General features: G+C 40.3%; 1 protein-coding gene across 2 annotated transcripts in view; it reads right to left on the minus strand.

Annotated features, from left to right (window-relative positions):
• The window catches only part of LOC137595417 (zinc finger protein 385A-like), a 39,261-nt gene extending 23,556 nt beyond the window's left edge, over positions 1-15,705 (minus strand). The window contains exon 1 of one of the 2 annotated variants that reach the window (XM_068315510.1): positions 15,310-15,705. In XM_068315510.1, coding sequence (XP_068171611.1) covers positions 15,310-15,322 — 13 coding nt within the window. In that variant the 5' untranslated portion in view covers positions 15,323-15,705. Of the gene's footprint in view, positions 1-9,686; positions 10,030-15,309 lie in introns of those variants that run through there. The other variant, XM_068315511.1, reaches the window with a different exon arrangement.
• Positions 15,706-21,950: the final 6,245 nt, after the last annotated feature.

A 21,950-nucleotide genomic window follows, 5' to 3' on the forward strand; every position in this document is an offset into this window, starting at 1 on the left:
CATTTAGCCAATTTAGGTTTGATGATCACAGAGATAATGTCAATGTCAGTGATGTCTCCAGAGCCTGTCTGCATTCCCTGCATGCCCCCATCTTTGTTCTCGATGTGGGGACCAACAGCAAAGGGGACAGGGGACTGGATGACATACTGATTAACAAAATTAAATCAGATGAGAGGCAGAACCCATTCAGCTCCCACCCCAAAAATAGAAAAACATAAAAGAATGGAGCCATCTTTAGTTCCAGGCCCCTCAGCTTCACACTGAAGACGACTGACTCTGCACATGGTGCCAGCTGTCTCACATCTGCATCTAAATGGGTTGTGCAGAGAAGACTGAAATTAGCTTCTGTGGCAGATTAGCCAGCATTCCCCTGACAAAGTCCCTCTCTGCACCAGACAGGGCCATTCTAAAGCCTCTCTGTTAACCGTGGAACTGCTGGATCAATTATGTCTTATTTGTCTTTCTACTATGCTGCATGTGGAATAGTTGATCGAACATTTGGTTGCAGATGACTAATTTTCAGTGATTGCAGAGGGAGGATGGCTTTGCCTTAGTGTCACATACTGCTAGTGTGAAGGGCTCAGCATGAAATACAATTTACTGCGGCACATCATACCCTGAAGTCAAAACGGGTATTTTAACCAAAGCAGGGGACAGCCAACAATACACATATATTCAAAGAACCTTTAAAGTTTGCATGAATAAATTAATTCTGATGAAATAGTAACCAAAAGGGGACATATGCATTTTGTTTTTTCATGCATTGTTTTGGTGTGCCATATATCTTTTTTTGTGCACAGAAAATGTCTGCAAACATGTAAACTTAAATCCTGTTTGAAGGTTAGAAAGCCCAGCTCCTGTACTTGATACATCTCACAGCGGGGCGGTCTTTATATTAAACTGATCTGGTAATAAAGAGGCCTATTAAATAGAGACTGCATGAAAGGTAGAAAATGAGGAGAGAAGTTAATTGGAATACTATCTCTATTCATTCATGTCACCATTTGGGTGTATGTATATACAGTTTGTTTTTCTTTTCTTTTCCTTTCGGCTTTTCCCTTCAGGGGTCGCCACAGCGAATCAGTTGCCTCCATCTAACCCTGTCTTCTGCATCCTCTTCTCCTCTTCATCCATAAACCTCCTCTTTGGTCTTCCTCTACACCTCCTGCCTGGCAGTTCAAAACTCAGCATCCTTCTACTAATATATTCACTATCTCTCCTCTGGACATGTCCAATCCATCTCAGTCTGGTGTCTCTGACTTTATCCCCAAAACCTCTAACATGTGCTGTCCCTCTGATGTACTCATTCCTGATCCTATCTATCCTGGTCACTCCCAAAGAGAACCTCAGCATCTTCATCTCTGCCACCTCCAGCTCTGTCTCCTGTCTTTTCTTCAGTGACACAAACAACAAAACAACATCGCTGGTCTCACCACAATTTTGTAAATCTTTCCTTTCATTTTAGCTGAAACTCTTCTATCACACATCACACCTGACACTTTTCTCTGTATACACTTCTGTACCTCCTCATTCCACCACCAAGTCTCCTTATCTACTTTCCTTCCAGATGACACACCGAGTAATCTCCTACCTGTCTCCCTGATCACATTAGCTGTAGTTGTCCAGTCATCTGGCAGCACCTCCTGACCACCCAGACCCTTCCTAAAACTCATGCAACATTCTTCCCTTTTCAGCTTCCACCATTTGTCCTCCACTCTGTCTTTGTCCTCTTCAACTTCCTCACCACCAGAGTCATCCTACACACCACCATCCTATGCTGTTTGGCTACACTATCGCCTACCACTATTTTATAGTCACTGATCTTCAGATTACACATAAGATGTAGTCTACCTGTGTGCGCCTACCACCACTCTTATAGGTCACCCTATGTTCCTGCCTCTTCTGGAAGAAAGTATTCACTACATCCATTTCCATCCTTTTTGCAAAGTCAACTACCATCTGTCCTTCTGCGTTCCTCTCCTTGATACCAAACGTGCCCATCACCTCCTCATCACCTCTGTTTCCTGCACCAACATGTCCATTGAAGTCTGCACCAATGACAACTCTCTCACTTCTAGGTATGCTCTGCATCACTTCGTCAAAGTCCAACCAGAATTTCTCCTTCTCCTGCAGCTCACATCCTACCTGTGGAGCATACCCACTAACAACATTGAACATCACATCTTCTATTTGTAGCTTCAGACTCATCACTCTGTCTGACACTCTTTTTACCTCCAGGACATTCCTAACAAACTCCTCCTTCAAGATAACTCCTACTCCATTTCTTTTCTTATCTACACCATGATAGAACAACTTGAACCCTGCTCCTAAACTTCTAGCCTTACTACCTTTCCACCTGGTCTCCTGGACACACAGTATGTCTACCTTCCTCCTCTGCATCATGTCAACCAACTCTCTACCTTTTCCTGTCATAGTCCCAACATTCAATGTTCCTACTCTCAGTCCTATAGTCTTGGCGTTCCTCGTCTCTCTCTTCTCACGGGCACACTTTCCTCCTCTCCTTCTTCGACCAACAGTAGTCCAATTTCCACCGGCGTCCTGTAGGTCAACAGCGCCGATGGCGGTTGTTGTATTGACCTGGGCCTCGACCGATCCGGTATGGAAGTCATAGGTTTGATTTGCATATTTGATTTGGCCAAAGTTTTACGCCGGATGCCATTCCTGACGAAACCCTCTGTATTTATACGGTCTTGGGACCGGCACAATAAGACACTGGCTTGTGTCCCCTTGCAGCTACATTGTGTATGCATATACACAATGTAGCCGCTGTCAGGTATTAATCTTCTCTCATGTGGAACCATCTTCCAGTCTTCAGGAGGCAGAAACTGTAAGGAGTATTAAAAATTCTTCCCCGGTGAAGCTTATAGTTTAGGCTGGCTTAGGCGAGTCTTTAGTATGCTGCTATAGGCTTAGAGTCTTCTTCCTTACCCAACTCTCACCCCATGGGTCCTGTTTGAGCAACCATTGCCACAGCTGAAACAAGAACCAAGGCAGTCAGACTGCAACATCCTGCGAAGGGTAAGTCAGGGTACCCTGAAAGTAGTACCTGACAAGTGCATAGCTTTGACCTTTCAGGGTAGATCAAAGCTATGCAGTAGCTTTGACCATAGATCAAAGGTAGTGCATAGGTGGATCAAAGCACTAACTTAGATCTATGGTCTTACTCACACTGGCCTTCTCCCTCGTCTTTCAGTCTTATCCAGTGCCTGAGTGTACAAAAGTTGAAATTTGACTTTGACCTTTTTTTCCTCAAGGTCAAGGTCATCATCTCATTTTCATCCCCTTTGCCACCCGTAATGTGTAATGTGTTTCTTGTTTCATCTTTCTATCTGCAACAGTTGTGAAGATTTTTGGTGGACTAACGAACAGACAAACAGACAAACGGACAAACAGACAAACACTGACAATTACAATACATCACCGCTTTGAAGCGGGATGTAATAATATACTTATGGCTGAAAAGAAACTTTTAAAACTGTGTGGAGAATGCTAACTTCTGGGTGCTAAAACACCACACAGAGAACGTGTCAAAGCTGTAGCATTAGTGTCCGTTGAGTAATAACACAAAGGTTAAAAAAAAGATCATAAAATACTTTGTGGGTGGTTGAAAAATAGAAGAATCTGAAAAAACATATTTTTTTCATTATGACAACCAATATTTGGGCGAACAATACCATTTCATTGAAATGTATCAAAATTGAAACATCTCCACTTTATTGTTGTTTGTCAGAGAGAACTATGAACTGCGAGGAAAGGACAGAGTTAGGAGGAGAGCTGAGTGGTGATGAAGGAGAAAGCAGTTGATTTCAAGCTGCACTTTGTTTCAATGATAAATGTTCTGCACCCCAGTGGCCAGGCGAAAATGCCACCTCCTATAGAACTCTCAGACGCCCTCTTTCACTGGAAATATGTGTGTTCGAATCTGCTGTTATGCAGTGATCTCAAGCCAGCTGCATTACATTATTTCAAGCTGTATTTATTGCTGTATTTGTTAATGAAATCTTGTTTCACCCCCACAGATCTTGTGTGACACTCATTAAAATCATTATGTATAGATGACAGCACAATGCTGGGTTTGAAACTGAACAATTTCAAATGAAAGATTCTGTCTCCTCTTCTTCATAGCATCAGATTATGAACGTCATAATGAAGCAAAAATTCCCTGGTTGGCATAGAACTGGAAATGATAAGCAAAGAGGAGCTTGGTAGAAAATAATGGCTTTGGGGCTGAGTGGATAGAGGCGATTGGGCGCGGAAAAGAGGTCTGGACAAGAAGGGGAGATGAGGTGGAAAGAGGAGGAAAGCATCAAAGGGGGGAGGGAGCTGCATGGTTTGAGGTGAGTCCAAGGTGACCAGTAGAGCTAAAGAGCTATATTAACCCACGGGTTAATGTATAGAACGCTGAATAAAGTACTCACACTTATTTCAGCAGAACTGCAGTATGTCACATACTACACTGTACATCTGTTAACACTCTCAAGATCACATCATCACAACGGTGAAAGCAGTCCAGTCGGTTCAGCTGCATTAACCTTTGGCTGTCATGTGCAAAATGTCATACATGCATGAATAATTTTGTGCTATTTTGTTGCCCTCCCCGGAGGTTGTCTGTATGTCTGGTCATGTTTCAAGCAAACACACAAGCCCTTAGACATGGAGGTAGAACTATGGGTCACACAATGTCCATTTTTAATGTGTTGCAGCAGTGTGTTTTGTCAGTTTTTGTGAAGATTTCATCAAAGCCCAGGTCCCTGCTCAGTGTTTGCAACATATGAGACAAGCTTAAGTTAATAATAACGATTTCCTCACACTTTTCACTGTAATGCAATTAGAAAAAAAACAAAACATTAACATTTCAGAGGTATTTTTACATTTTCAAAGGGAGGATGGATGTGTCCACACAGGAAAATGTAATAAGGGTTTATTATTGAAATCATGATTATGAAAGTGGTTATCGTAACATAAGGGGCATTTGATCTGATCAGGATAGTTGTACTGCATGATAGATGATGAAAATGTTTTTTGAATGGTACATTAAGAAAACGCTAGCTCATTTAGACTCTTCAGAGCAAGAATTGACAGCAGACATACTGTAGCAGCAGTGTCAAATCAAAGCCCCATTTCCAAGTCAAAGTACCGACTCAACTCAGTTTGCCTCACTTTTTTTTACATTTCCATTCAGGAAAAGTAACCGTTACTTGGTACTTTTTAGTACCACCTCTATTATGGTACCAAGCAAACAGTGTCTTAAAGGTTGTGAAACATTAAATACAAATGCCCAGCACACAACAGAGTCCTGCACAGCACGTGTTAATGGTCACCAGCTTCAAAACAGCCAGACTACTTCAGTGGCCACTCACTTCTACAATTCTCCTAAAACCTGGTTGTCAACTGCCGAAGCAAACCCAAGAAGAACTATAACTTTTTTAAATTGAAGCCACCATTGAGGAGGTGCAGGATCAAAAGAGGTAGACATGAGATGTGTGTTACATTGAAGACTGTGCTGTCACACTTTCCTGCGGCAATATTTGGGTGAACCAAACCATTTCATTTAAAAAGCAGTCACACTTAGCAGAAAACTGAGAGAATGAGAAATACAGTAAGTCTACAGAAAATTCCATCATATAGTGGAGATAGGGTTTGGGGGTTGGATTTTTTTCAGGCTGTGTTATACAGGTCTTCTACTTGCAAAATGCCAGCAAGCCAATTGAAATTATGCTGTGTACCAGCATTATATTTTGTTCAACTTTGACAAAGAAGTGTGCTCCTTGCATACTCTACAAAAAGCAGTATGATGTAGCTATTTTGATGTAATCCTTCTTTCCCTTTGAGTTCATCGCAGCTGTGTGCATTTTAACTGGAATGTTTTTTCATTAAAGAAAAACTCTTTAACATCTATGCTCAGCAGGCCTAAACACACTTTCATTAGACTGCAGTAATAATGTAGGAAAGTTTGAGACAAACAGGGAGCAAAACATGACCTGTAACCAGGTCTCATATTAATGTTGTGATTGCCAAACCATTTACACACCTGCTGTTTGCCGGAGGACCACACTACTGCAGGTAAAGACAGACGGAAACCTGAGCGTGTAATGCACACAACCAAGAATACAAACACTCAAAACCAAACGTGGGTGAGCACACATACAACAATGGTGTCGAATGTACAGAAGCCAGGTGCATCTCTCCTGATTTTGCACAGCACAAAGGCCGTGAAGTCTAGATCTTCAATAAACAGAAAAACCAAAAAACAACATAAAGGGCACATGTGTAGCTGAATGAGAATAGAGAATAGCTTTTACCACATGGAAGCAGAAATTACAGGCTGTATTTTGGGAGCTGATTGGAGACTGAAGGGCGACATGTGGTTTTATACTACAGCTTGGTCTTTGAGAAACATGCAAGAGGATGTCAGCTGTGGTCTACATACCTTCAGGACAGTAAACATTAAAGAGTCCACTGGCTTTTGTGCCCTTTTGCCACTTGTTCCGTTGGACCAGGGAAATAAATGCTGCAGTCAAGGCCTTAAACTTTTCTAATTAGTTAACAAGTCTCCAGACATGCAACAAAGGTGAATTGGTGATACACCAAAGTTCTCAGTAGGTGTGAGTGTGTGTGTGTGTGTGTGTGTGTGTGTGTGTGTGTGTGTGTGTGTGTGTGTGTGTGTGTGTGTGTGTGTGTGTGTGTGTGTGTGTGTGTGTGTGTGTGTGTTTCTTCGTCTTTTGCATAGCCCCTGCAATAAGTTGGTGTCTTATCTGGGGTGTTCCCCACCTGGTGCCTATAGCCAGCAGACCCTCGTCCCGCTAACCCGATAAACATCTGTAGACAAGACAATTATGATCATCTCCTTAACAAAAAAATGGATGTATGGAAGTCCTCTAGACCGAATGACAAAAAATATCTTTACTTTCAAAACAGCATATATGTAAGTCTAATTGTCCCTTGGACAACAGCGTTTGTTCACCAAAAAAAACCCAACAATTTTTAAAACAACTGAAGTATTAAAAAAATGATAAATACAATTTTTAATGTGCCATGGGAATGAGTTAGGTTTGTTTAGGTTTAGCCGAGAACTATACAGGAGACAAACAGGGTTAAACAATTAAAACCAATTCCACTTATATTTGTAACTGGAATAAGTCACTAACTCTTAGGTATATTACTATGAAAGAGGTTCCAGATGTCTAAATTATCCAGAAGATAAACTCCAGTGAATATTTGTGTGACGGTTTTGACTTGTGCTGTGAAATACTGTATTTCAACTTCTACTGGATGACTTGTTATAAATAGGTTGTAGGCTATAGGGTCTGCACAAACATAGCCCGAAGGTAACTGTAGACCTTTTATTAGAAGCTACTTGTAGAACAATAACTAACAATTTTACCATAGTTTCACATGACAATCCCAATATAATTTTTCTTTGTCTTCAAAATTTTAATGCTGTGACTTTTTTCTAGTAAAATTACAACTTTAATTTCCTGATATTATGGCATTCTTATTTATTTGATTTTATTCACAGAATGTTATGGCTTTATTTTTGTAATATTTCAACTTCACTTCTATATAATTTTTTCTCATTGCATTAAACAATGTGATATAGTAGTTTACTCCACTGTAACCCTTTCAAAAAGATCTACAGGATTTCATCATGGAAGACAAAATGCAACTGTTTCACTGCTAAACACTCTTTTGGTAGGATGTCGGTTGAATTGGAACATTATTAGTCTGATATAATGATGCCCAATCTCAATCTATAATTAAGGGAAGATTACAATCAGTGTTTAACATCTTAATATGATGGTAAAGATAATGAAATACTGTTGACATTTTGACTCTCAACACTAAATCGACACATTTACACTGAGATTCTTGTCAGATACATACACAGATATAAATGTTGTTCTGACTGTGCAGTAAATGGCTCATACAGCATACTCTGTATATGGACCCTGGAAGTGGTTTGACCTTCTCGTCTTTGCATCTAGCTTTTTTTCTGTGGCAGAGTTTAAGGCATTCCACCATTTTAAATGTCGATATTTGTCACGCCTCACTGCAATGGCTCAATTTAGAGTTCACGTTGCTTATTAGAGGGAATGTGCACTCGTGAAGCATCTGGATGACTGTGTGCAGGGATGTTTGCACAGATAGGCCCTACACATTTATGGATTACTTTATAGTGGTTGGGGAATGGTGATGAAATGTCTTTTCATAGTGCATGAGGTCTTTGTGTCACATTAGAAGCATTGGCCCATTTCTAAATAAAGATCTCAATCCTCTGGGTTTGAAATATTCATTATTAAATCACCATAAGAGTTGGTAAACTGTGCTTCAGAGAGACAGTCCAGTTTTACCTCAGTTCTTTTCTACTCCACTGCTGATTGTGTGGACATGTTTGCATAATAATTTCATGCAGAGAAATACAATAATTAGATGATAGAGTGAGCATTTTCTTTTGTTGACGGAGAGATGCTGACAATTTTGCTCTGCCATCTTTCCTTATCCACACTGTTACTCTCATCACCTTTCATGGAAACTATTCTGGTCTCTCACATCTCTATTTCAGTAAAAGGAAACTAATACAGTATATAAAAGCTCATCACCTCATGTTGTTGTGAGCTTGTATCTGTGTCTTTAGTGTTTAATGCACACAGAGTTAAAGCTTCAGCTCAGGGGAGGGATTAACACAAGCTCAAACTCACACTGAGATCACAGGGAGACCTTAGCAGGGTCGAGAGAAGCAAACCAAAATAAGTCTTGAAATGTTTAGTCAACACACAAATACGGAACAAGGTCATTGAAGATAATCACATGATTAGATGAGATTAGAATATCTCATGATATTGTTATGGAGATCAAATAAAATGCTTATGTCTACAATTTGTGTGACAGCATCAAATTTATACAGAATCTGAATTTAAGTGTTTATTAACAACCCGTGAACATCCAATCAACAGTGTTACTGAATGCATCAAATAGTTTTTCTGTAATATTATGTCCTATAGACATTAAAAATCAACATAATTCCATATACTGTATATACCTGCATATATAGATGTGCGTGTTTGTGTGTGTGCGTGTGTCTATAAATATTGTATAAATGAACAACATATAGAGACATGGATGCACATATGTGTCTGTGTGACTGTTGTCAGAGTCTAGATGCTGGAGCTGTGTGTGTGTGTGTGTGTGTGTGTGTGTGTGTGTGTGTGTGTGTGTGTGTGTGTGTGTGTGTGTGTGTGTGTGTGTGTGTGTGTGTGTGTGTGTGTGTGTGTGTGTGTGTGTGTGTATCTGACAGGTGACTGAGTGACAGGCTGTGAGGATGTAGCCCAGCTTCAAAAGACTTAATGGTAAATTATGTTGTAGATACAACTAACAGAGTGAGCGAATGAGTGAACGAGTGAACATAAACAGACGCATAAAGGAGCTGTTCTCACACAGTCTTACATATTTCACAAAGAGGGAAACCTTTCTATCATGTGACTTTAAATGGTCTTTACTAAATAAAATATAAACTATGATGCATCTAAGTTGGAGATAATGGTACAGCCAAAACTTTGTGCCATTGATGAATGAACACCATGATAAAAAAAAAAAAGGATTACCATATAACCAATTCAATTTAAACCTTAAAAGCAAGGAGTGAAGGCATTCTGATACTGTCTTACCCAAGATCATCCTGTGTCCTTCAGCTGTCAACTTCTCCTCCTCAAGTTCTCTTCTTGCTTGAGTCTCACCTCACTTGATTCGCTACTGACGGAACTCAAGCCTTGAGTGCCCACTGGTCTCGCTCTCAAAACTCAATGTGAAAAACACATCCAACATTTCAACCTTCCCTTTGCATCCCTATGTTGTGTCACTGTCACTCGCCGCGTCCAGAGGGGATGCTTCTCTGGCAGGTCTTGATGTTCTTCTCTTGTTAAGCCAGCTGTTGCCAGATGAGTACAGCATTCCCGACTGCAACACAGCATGTACTCAGTCTTCTGCAAAGGAAGCTTGTAATTTATTCACTGTTATATATTCACTCCAGCAGGGGGAATACAGCTGAGATGGAGCTCTGCCTCACTAGTGGAACCTCTGCACCACAGCATGCCTCTTTCTCCCTCCCTCTCTCTCCCTCTCTCATATTTTGAGGCTGGGTATAACCTAAAGGCACCTTGCATTTCTGAGCTTTGATTGGTTAGCAGCTCTGCCAATGAGAGCAGTCGGTGCTGAGCATTTTCTTTGGCTGTTTGACTCAGGAGGCAGAGTGATAATGTTGCTGTCGATTCTGCTTTCCTTTCCCCTTCGTCACCCTTTTGTTTCTGTTTATCGTTGACGGTTTTTCTCTCCCTCCTTGTCTCATTCCATATTTACCTTTGTGCTTCACATTGACAGCATCTGAAACATGTATTGAGGACATTAATTAGCCAGCCGTCTCCTGCATGTCCACTCCATCTCCTTGTCTACCTCAGTGTTTGGCTTTTACACAACGACGAATGGTAATTTTTGTAAATGCTGAATCAAGTTAACACTCATTGCCTTTTCAGACAGCTGTGTTAACACAGCCAAAATAATTGCTGACACAGACGAGACTGACAGCCCCAGAATCTTGATTATGCATGGGGGGTGGGGGGGTGGAGAATAATTTGAAGTTAATGCAGACTGACCAAGGATGAAGGTATAAGCTGACGAAATATTGAAGGTGTGTTTAAACATTGGGATGGAGGAGGACACTGACAACTTTTTAAAGACAGAATGTGCTGCATAAGCTCAATAAGTGGCCTTAGGTCACAAAGCGCCCATCAGAATAATGTATTCCAAGTGGAACACGGCACTAATAAGTGTTCACGATTTCACCAAACTGTGAGTTTGTGCTGGCTGTCATTGAATGACCTCCAGCTAATGCAAGATTAAACAGTCCATCGCTGTCATCATAGCAGAACCTAAATACAGTCGAGTCCTGTGTGTGTGTGTGTGTTTGTGTGTGTGTGTGTGTGTGTGTGTGTGTGTGTGTGTGTGTGTGTGTGTGTGTGTGTGTGTGTGTGTGTGTGTGTGTGTGTGTGTGTGTGTGTGTGTCTGTGTGTGTGTGTTTGTGTGTGTGTGTGTGGGGGGGGGAGGGTTAAGTTTCCTCATTAGTTAAGTTGGGCTGAATAATGCAGGCAGGTCTATTGTTGTGACCAATAGGCCAGGTGCTAATGTGGCTGTCTTTGGGTGAAGTGGCTGACACAGCATGACTTTAATGGATGTCACCATGGGAAACTGAAACAAGACCAGTGGGCTCAGATGACACACCTTTATGCTTGTGTGTGTGAAAGGGTGAGTGGATCTCTCCAGGGATTTATTTTAAGTTGTTCATCAGTTATAAAATAAATATTATAATGTACTGAACAAATGAGGCAAAAAGTTTCTTATTCCCATAACCATTTAATTTGACTTTTTATTCAGTACCAATTGAAATAATGCTAGTACTTTAACATAAAACTATATCATGCTGGACTGAAGATGAACATAGCTGCAGCAGCTTGGTTATTGTCCTAGAAACACATGTTACACTGCCATCTATTTGGTTGTTCCATTGTATGCTACTGTAAATATTTAAGTCAGCCAAAGCAAAGCAGTTGTGTTGTTGTTTCATTGTTTGTGGCTATATTTAATTTGTATGCCACACACTCACTTAATATGACCTGAATAACTTGTAACATGGTGGGGGCATATTGTATTTATAATATCTACAGGTTTTCAAAGAATCATTTAACAAAGCTGATGCAATGTTTAATTTAATATTTTTTAATATTAGCAATTTAATATTTTATTTTCAACCACAGAACTTGTAGTTTGACTGTAATCTTAATTTTGGCTCCACTTATTAGCTATTTCTAGAGTTTACTACTGACTTTTTTTTTTTTTGGGTGTCTGGATATGAGCGCACCTCAAGAGCTAAGACATGGTATCCAAAGGGAGTCACATGATCATTTCCATCCTGCAAGAAGCGCTAAATAGGAGTGTCCGATTTATTTTTTACTCCATTCATTGACATTTTCACATATGATACAGCTACTCCATGCAACAATAAATATTGTCAGCTAGCAGAAGGTAGCAGGTGTCTCCAAAAAAAACCCCCAATTAACCGGAAATATCTAAATTGGGGAGACAGAATGAAGAGATAAATCCTTGTCAGGCATGAAAAACAGCTCTGAAAGATGTTTTATCCCATTGGTCACAGATAATCCCGCTCTCCTCCATTCAACAGCACCTGGCTAAAAGCTGCATTAAAAGGCATCCAGGTGTAGTCAATGCAGTGAGTGAGCCAGAGGTCCCTCTCTATAAACAGCATGTTTTCTAATATAGATAGCAGAAACTATCCTCAGCTGTTATTATATACCTTGGGTGTGTTTAAGACTCATCCAGGCCTTTATGGTGTACACCGGTCTGCAGCTTTGTGATAAATAGTTAATTTGTGTCGAGAAAAATTTAACATGAAATTTTAAAATCTAAATCTGCTACAAAAAAGTCCCGCTGTGATCATCCCAAATCTTTTACCTTTGTAAGAAAACTGAAGGTAAATAAAGTCTACAGACCAGTAATGATCTTCTCCCTTTCTTCTGATTAAGTCTGTTTGAATTTTATAAAACTTTGGGAGATACTTCTAACATTATTGAAACATAACACTCCACTTTCTGGTGTTTTCCTCCCGTTTCCAAATTGTTTGAACTCAAGAAAGCCATGCTATAAGCCTTTATGTCAGTAAAAAGTAAAAAGCCATTTATCCCACCTCTTTCTTAATGACATAAATGTCAACAGCTTCATTAATGAATTAGTGATAACTTTATGTTCTGTCAGGAAACAACATATCTTTAGACTGGTGGAGAAACTACTACACTGACTTGCATGGAACAGGTGAGGGGCAGTTACATTTGTTGCTGAAAGATCGAGAAATTTCATTAAGATGTTTTGCCAAACTATACAAATATACCTTTCAAACTAGTAACCTGCAAATAACAGCCGTGTTATGATGCAGAAATGCTTGCCTGGCCTTTGAATCGGTCAAGCTCCCCTCCAACTTCTATTTCCCCAGCAACAACATCCATCTCCCAGCGCAGCTCCAACACATTATCTCTGCCTATAGAGGTCAGTGTGAACATACAGATCAAGTCACCATACTGACAGATGAACGAGAGCTGGTGATGTCAGAGCCGTGGTCACAAGATGATATACTGTATTATGCTACTGGAGAGGATGTGTGTCAAATAAATGACAGTGCACTGTTCTGAATATTGTTGATCTGTAAACATCAATTTGATGAATTACGATCACATTATATGAGGCAAGTAATAATAATTTTGGTGTGTATGTGTGTGTGTGTGTGTGTGTGTGTGTGTGTGTGTGTGTGCGCGCGCGCGTGCGTGTGTGAGTGATTATGCTTCTATGACCTCAACCTTGCCATACTATCCCAGGAGGCCATGACTGTGTCGACAGGCTTGTTGATCTCTAAATTTAGACATGATCATTAGGATGAGTTCTCAGGAGTCCTGCCAAAGCTTAACATCTTATTTGAATTTGAAACCCTGATGAAGGGGTCATGCATGTGTTAAATTGCCCCCCTCATAGGTTAAAGTGGCAAAAGACAAAATGATGACGTGAAACAAACTTCCAAAAAAACCAAAACTTTGTCTGCATGCTTTTCTGTTTTATTTTTCCTGCAAGTTTATTCTAATGATGGGATAACCTTAAAATTAAAAACAACAACAACAACAACAGTTTTGAGTCAGAAAATCTTGTTACAGCCATGACATTTTGTCCGAACTCACAAACTAAAAGTCTGTTGGCTTTTTTTATCTATAAGCGTGTTTCTCCTCAGGTGGCTGAGAGGTCAGCAGGGCGGGCTCTGAGTGTTTATTGCTCCTCAGAGGTTAAAATATTTGTCGCTGGAATTGAGAATGGGAATGCTCTGTGCATAAATATGGACACATACAAACACACAGAGGACGAAAGGCATGCCTTCGTGTAGCAACAAGGCAAGCAGTTCAGCAGCTATAGCAGTTTCGTCTGCTATATATAACAATGTGATTTCTTAGGGAAATGAACTATTTATGCACAAAAAAAAAAACTTTAAACACAAGTTCTAAGACAATTCAGCTTCATACAAAATTCCAATTTTGGCCATGTTTGAAAATATTCAACTGAAGAAAAACAACACACCCACACCCTTTGGGTCTCTATCCAAAGTCACTCATGCAAAACACATGGGCACGCACTGCATGATTGCACCAACTGCTCTGTAGCTCTTTCTGGCCAGGTGGAAGATTATCTTTTGTACATAGATTTAAAAATCATTTGTTTCACAATCACATAACACAAGAAAATTAGCCATCACAACCATACTTGAGTGTAAAAGGGTTTCCTGGCACTTACACTCACAAACAGCTATTGAGGTGTACATTCTGTGAAAATGTTTCTGGGTTAACTTCTGCACCGGCGCCTGCTGCTGGGACATTTTGAGTCGCTCGTCCTTCAGTTTAGGGGTTTCTGCTCACTGCTGCGGGTGTGCGCTTTGTGTTCCCGGATTAGCTGTTGCACAGAAATCTACTGCTGCTGAAACTTGTTTTGCAGCTGTTTTTGCTAACTCCTTTCATCGAACTGCATGTGTCATTCAAATTTTTGAAAAAATTTAAGGAAATCGTACTCCAGACATATTTGTCAAATATGTCAAAAAAAGGGTGAGAAAATAATTAGCTATGCATACTCTCAGGAGGATCTACAAGAGATGTTCAAAGCTAAAAGAAAAACTAATGAGTAGATCTTAAATTAATGTTTGATTGTTATTGGGTTTTTAGTTGCTGTTTTTTGTTTTTTTTGTCAATCATCAAGATTTTCTCTCCTTAAAGGCACAGAGTATTTAATACTGTACTAACATCTGGTTAATTCCATGACAAATTTCAGAAAACGATGCAATCTAATTTTCTCTTGATCTTTGCCAACATTAATATAAATTTGTAACTTTTTTAACTTTAGCTTACCCCCCCCCCACCCCCCTCCGGCACTCTTTTCTGGCATCCTACCCATAATGTATGTGATAGGTCGGGGTCAGATCGGGTCGAGGAGTCCTGTCTGACACTGACGTTTTAAACTTTCATCAAAGACAAAATTCATTAAAGATTCATGTCAGAGTGTTACTAGTCCTTCTACTCAGACGTTTCCATAATGAGGGGACCCTGCCCTGACATCTCTTACATTCACTTAAAGGTGAATCAAAGGAGGAATGCTTGGTGTTAGGCTTTGGTGTTTCTCAGCTGTTGATCATGATCTTACCTGAACACCACATTGGTCACCTCTGCGCTTCACGAGAAAGTGAGTCCAGATCCTCCGTCCCGTAGAGACTCCAAAGGTCGGTGTATCAGACAGCATCAAGTAATGCAGTCATAAAGCTTCATTGGAGGTAATACATAAAAGTACACTCACTTTGTTGATAAATAAAGCAGAATGGAGCCATGTGAGTGACGGCTTTTCACCAGTCAGCTAGAGAGTGGAGAGGACAATGCTTAACAGAGGCATGACCAGTCTGTGGCTGCATCACGCAGCCAGCAGCTTGGCATGCAGCTTCCTCATCGTTCTCACAAGCTGTTGTTCTCTCTTTATGCTGCTTTCAGTTTCTTTTTAATCTCTCACTGTGTTACTCTCCTTTCTGCTTGTGCTTCCCCTTCATGCTGTCGCCTCTGTCCTGGGAGCGAAGGAAACAAGTACACAAAATTCCAGAGCCTAATTCTGCCTCTTAGTACAGGGGAACCTAATATGTGAGGACAACTGTGGAAGGAGGGAGACACAGAGTGTGTGAGGAAGAGGAGGGGCAGGCCATAAAGGGGGGAGAGTGGGGGTGGTTCAGCGAAGGGCGACGGATCAGAGGGAACAAGGATTGGTGTGTTGTTGAAAAGCAGATCTGGGATGGCAAGTCTTTAAACTTTAGAGGAATAAAACTTTATTTATTGTGAAACATAATGAAATATAATGGGTAGATGAAACACATCCCATGCAGGTACGATTGCATTTTTCTATGATTTTCAAAAGGATTAAAATATTATTACGTTCTTTGCAACATATTTCTTACACACACACACACACACACACACACACACACACACACACACACACACACACACACACACACACACACACACGTTACACAAAAGAATCCCAGAAATGCAGGTATTCAACTCTCGATTACATTGATAGTCTGGTTCCTCTTCTTATGTTCATCTTGTAAATGAAAGGGTTGGTCTATGAAGGAATTTTAAACATTCTTTTGAAGGACCGATGTCAGACTTTAGTCTTCTTCAAACTGACTTCCAATACAAAGACCTGTACAGCATCTACAAATACAAATAATAATAATAATAATGTCAGCATGGGATCAGAGATTTTAGCATTGTGCATCATTAAAATGCTTGGAAACTATTTTATAGTGAAACTATTTTATATTTAATACTAGTCTGCACGCTGGCACTGTCGCCTCATAGCAAGAAGGTTTCAGGTTCAAGTGTGGAGTTTGTATGTTCTCCCCTTCTGTGCATGGTGTCTCTCTGCACCTCCAAAAATATACATTTTGGGTGAATTAATTAATCATGTGGATCCATGATATGCTGCCGATGCGTCCGAAGTGTGCCCTGCCTCTCACCTGTAGCTGGCATAGCTTCCAGCAACACACGTGACCCGAAAAAAGCGGAAAAACAGCTGTAGACATGACATTGAGTCCGATAACCTCTCTCTCAATACAAGAGCAAGGCACAGAAAGGAATTGGCAGTAACACCACAGGAGCCAAGCACTAAGTACTAATCAACAGAATAGTCCATGGAGATACACCAATCTAATACTAGGCAGACCAATCTGAGTACCGTCTGGATTGACAACAAGAAAGGCCCAATTGCACACACGTGGATACTGGAATGTGTGGATCTGTACGAGATCAGCAGGACACTAAAAGCCGTCATCAAGAACTCAGTGGAAATAGAAGCCAACTAGAAGCTAATCGCTCAAGTTACCATCAAATGTATCTGCATAGGCCTGAACCCCCTCAGCTGAATCACCATGCAGAGTAGAGACAATAATCATCCACCTGCTCTACATGTTTGACATCATTCTGTATACCATCTGTATGAATGAGTGAGAAATCACTGCTCCACATTACTGGAATCTGCAACATTGACTAAGGTAAGGACATCAATCAGGTGATCAATTTAAAATCTACACTTCCTTTTTCTTTGAATAAGCATTTAAGTGTGTTGTCTGGCTGTAATGACTGGAGCAGCGTGATTAGGATGCACTAATCATCTTGTTTATATAAGCTTGTTTCAATCCATATGAGGATATTCTCCAGATGTCACTGCTTTTTCCGTCACATCTTACAGAAGTACCAAACGTCAGGAAGTAATTTTTCATAGTTGGTGACCTTATTTAATAGTGCTGTTGTACAGCAAGATTAAAAACCCCTCTGACTTTTAGGGATTCATTACATGGTTGAACTTTGATTCCAATGTAACGCACAAGGTTAAGTGCTGTACAAAACTCTAATGTGGATAGCTGTGAAATAAACAGCCACACAAAATTTAAAGACAGGGTCGGGCTTCCCCGGGCTTGTATGTTGACTCGAGTTCTCTGCCAGTTAATTTGTTAATTCAGATCGGATGTCATAAATGTGCTTGCAAAGGTTGTTTAAGAGATGCAGGAGATGTGAGGTGGAGAGGCAGGAGGTGAAGCATGAGAGGAGAGTGACACATGGTGCAATGTCGTGTAAATGTCAGTCTAATTCTGATATGCTAAATACCTGTGGAAGAGCGAGCTCTGGTCTGCCTTGTATGTTATCATTCACCTACAGAACATGGTGGATAAATGTGGAGTTAAGTGCAGTCCATCAAAGATATCGGACCGTTTAATGACGTCAAGTGCTCTTGTGTAAATGTGATGAGGCTGTTTGGGAAAACCGAGTGTTAAACGCGAGCAGTAAAAGCAGTAATTGCACCATCCAGTCAGGCTTGGCAGTGAGCCACTGTGACGCTTTGGAGGCTGATTTAAACTCATATCCTAGTTAAATTTAGGGCACACGCCTTCACTTTTATTTCATTTACATAAAATGGACACACACACATATAAACACCCTCTGGCTACATGACACTTGGAGGTTAGGCAAAGGGGGAAGGACAGTGAGGAAGGACAGCAAACTGGAGCAGTAAGCACATTTCACCAGGGGGATACAGTTATACACACATACTGATTCCTCCCCCCTCCCCCTTCTCTCCTCTCTCTCTCTCTCTCTCTCTCTCTCTCTCTCTCTCTCTCTCTCTCTCTCTCTCTCTCTCTCTCTCTCTCTCTCTCTCTCACTCTCTCTCTCTCCCTCGACTACAAGAATGCTCACCATTATATCTGAAAGAGTAATGCATTCTTCTCATCACCAGACCCACAGTCATTGTTACACCGAGGACATAACAATAAAGCTTCAATGATTGAAGTTTGAGGCCTCATTCATCTTTGTTTATTTACAGTACGTTGACTAAACATATTTCAGCATAGTAGCCATCCAGTGTGATTACAGTACCAGCGTTCTAAGGTCTATATAACTAAAGTAAAGTGTGGCTTGTAGTCTCAAGCACCATTTAATGTAGTACAACCATAAGATTACTTCTACCATCATGTCTTTCTCTGATAGAAGGTCCAGGGCCTCCTGGACCTCCTGCTTTCTCCCCAGTTGGATGACATTTTTGGTTGATTTTCATCATCTCTGAATTAGCTGCTAACTGGGAGTAGCTGTTTTTTAAATCTTGATGTGAGTTGCATACTGTACATAATATATCACCAAAACATGAAATGTTAATCCTATCATGCAACAGGTTGATTTTGTTACATACAAATATGACATAATTCTCAAGTTTCTTGTTCATGTGAATTTTGCCTGGATTTTTGTTTTTGTCTCAGACAATTAATAGATCATAAGAAAATACTTTCTACATAAAGTAAATAAAAACAAAAACTCATTTGATTTTATTTGTGATCCAGATCATCATCTAGACCCAGATATGTTTCAGTGTCAAGATTTTTGCTTCTAACTTCACAGAGATTGTGGCAATACTGACCAAATTATATACTGACATTAAGATGCAACTCATCTGGATTGAATGTTGTCCATCAGATAAACCAGACTGTTACATGTGGAAGGACTCGATAAAAATTCCTTAATGAACTAAGAAATGATAACCGACAGTGGTTCAGTCCATGGGGGGCTTGGGGACCTCAGGGTTCCCATCCACTTCAAGACAACAAATGGAGTGTGGACTGGTGTTTGGAGATGTGCCGGTTCACCTAATGTGTGAACTAACTGGCACCTCTGCTGAGATGCCCTTGAGCAAGGCATCAAACCCCTAACAAGTGCTCATAGGGCTGGTTGTGTGTGTGTGTGTGTGTGTGTGTGTGTGTTGTTTGTGTGTGTGTGTGTGTGTGTGTGTGTTTGTGTGTGTGTGTGTGTGTGTGTGTGTGTGTGTGTGTGTGTGTGTGTGTGTGTGTGTGTGTGTGTGTGTGTGTGTGTGTGTGGTGTGTGGGTGGGTGTGTATGTGTTTAGGCCTATATGCGTGAAAATATTATTTGTGTGTTGTATAGTAATAGTAGAATAGAATAGAATAGAATAGAATAGAATAGAATAGAATAGAATAGAATAGAATAGAATAGAATAGAATAGAATAGAATAGAACAGAATAGAATAGAATAGAATTAAGAATTAATAGAATTAAGTTTTTGTGAAACTGATATGGGTCTGTGACAAATTTTTTTTAAATTTAATAAACTTTATGTTGGAAATGGAAAATATCTAGTCAATTTGGGGCGGCAGTGGCTCAGTGGTAAAGCGGGCAGTAGACTGGGTCATCCAATGCTCTGAGATCGGTGGTTTGATTCCAGCTCCTGCCCAAACAAAAAAACACCCGGAGGTGAGCTGACAGTGGGAGGTGACAGCTCACCTCCGACTGCCGAGGCACCCTTGAGCGAGGCGCTGTCCCTCCTCACAAGCTGCTCATTTAGGCGCACCACGAAGGAGCTGCCCACCACTCTACCTCCCCTGCATACTTACAGGCCCCCTTGTATGTGGTTGTGTGTATTACAGGGGCCTGTACACACTAATATGCATGCGTGTGATTGACTAACAAAAACTAAAGCGTGCGTTCTTAATTTCTCTTCGGGAATTGTAGCAGTGTATAAAATAAAATTTTTCTTTCATCTTAAAGACAAATTTACATCAGACTAACCATTCGTCTCACTGTCAGCGAGTGCTTGCTCATGGGGAATTATTGGTATGTACTGTAGTATAAAGTTGGTCAAAACTTCTTCTGATGTAAAGTGACTTTAAATTCGATTGATACAAACATTAATCCCAACTAGTGTCATTGTTGTATTCTGTTTTGGAATCCCCTTTTTTTGCCTCAGACACATGCTAAACTGTACTGACTTTTTTAAATTTGTGTCTGGACCTGTCAGAAAATAGTGAGCTCAGTTAATTTCAGGGAATCATGCATCTTAAACTCATTTCATAGAAGATGAACCAGTGGAGATGGGAGTACATCTCTGTTAACTCGCTGTGTAGACATAACTCTTCAGCAGATTATAGACAGACCAACTCTGTATCATTCTGTGTTGGTCCTTTTGGAAATGCATCATTATTAGTGTTATGTCTGTCATATAAAAGTCTCTAAAGACAACAATCGGGTCCTATTTCTATTTCATCTTACCACCACATTTCCAAGAAGGATTTCGGATCCATTTCAAAGTCGTTTTCCTAGAGAGCATCATCTGTTTTGTGCTTCTTTATTCACCTGGAGGATAAAATCACCAACCACATTCTTTATTAGACAATACACTTAAGTGCATCCTTTGAAGATTTATTAATTAAGATTTTCTTGATAAATCCCTGTTTGTGTTCTTGCGTGGTAAATTGCAGTGTGTGATATGATCTGTTTCTGGATTCAGAGGACAGAGTGCAGATCTCTAATAGAGCTGACTCCCCTGGTGCCTTCATTAGCCTGATTATTCACATCCAAACAGTCTCTACCAACCAGCTCACATGGAAATAGGTGAACTCGATTCAGGCCTCACTCAATATTATCTGTTTCGTTCCATCCCTACTTTGTGCACCCTTTCTGTTAAATGGATGGTTAACCATTACATTGCAAGACATTTTTTAACAGGAAGACACGTCAATCACTTCAGATTACCAGGTTCTTGTCTGCTGTGAGGAGACGTGTTGGACTGAGATTGAACAGAACCGCACTGCCCCCTGGTGGTGAATGTGTCTAACTGCATTTAAAGCACAGCACAGATGAACATGTTGCTGTTCGGTGATACTATTAAACAATATTCTGTAAAAGAGATCATTATCCAAGGACAATATGATTTTTTTTTCCAGCTTCAATTGAATAAATTTTTTTTCACTGGTTCTTTCTTAAGCATCACACGCTTTGTTGATCAGTTGTAAATACACAGTCACTTCGTGTGGTATGTAACAGAAGAGATCCTGCCATTGTCACCCTTCACCCATCAGGATTAGTGAGGTAATGCAACCACCCTGACACTGAGCTCTGATCTGCTGCTTAATACTTTTTATCCCAAATAATACAGTCAGGCTTGCATGATTTGTGCTCTTCCACAGACAAATATACACATATGATTACTAAATCCCGAACACAAGTACATTTATATTATAGTGGTTATGTAAATAATATTCAGAAAATGGATGGATGATGAAATAAATGGTTTTTATAGTTTGCAAATTATTCCTCATTCTTTCCATCCATCCTTTTTCTTGTAGACAAGAGACAATCAAGAGGTGGAGTACACCCTGGATGAGATGGCAGCTCATCATGGGCCACACAAAAGAAAAACCCCCCCACACAAACACATGCACACTCACATGCACACACAC

The sequence above is a fragment of the Antennarius striatus genome, chromosome 5 (assembly GCF_040054535.1).
Source record: "Antennarius striatus isolate MH-2024 chromosome 5, ASM4005453v1, whole genome shotgun sequence".
Lineage (NCBI taxonomy): Eukaryota > Metazoa > Chordata > Actinopteri > Lophiiformes > Antennariidae > Antennarius > Antennarius striatus.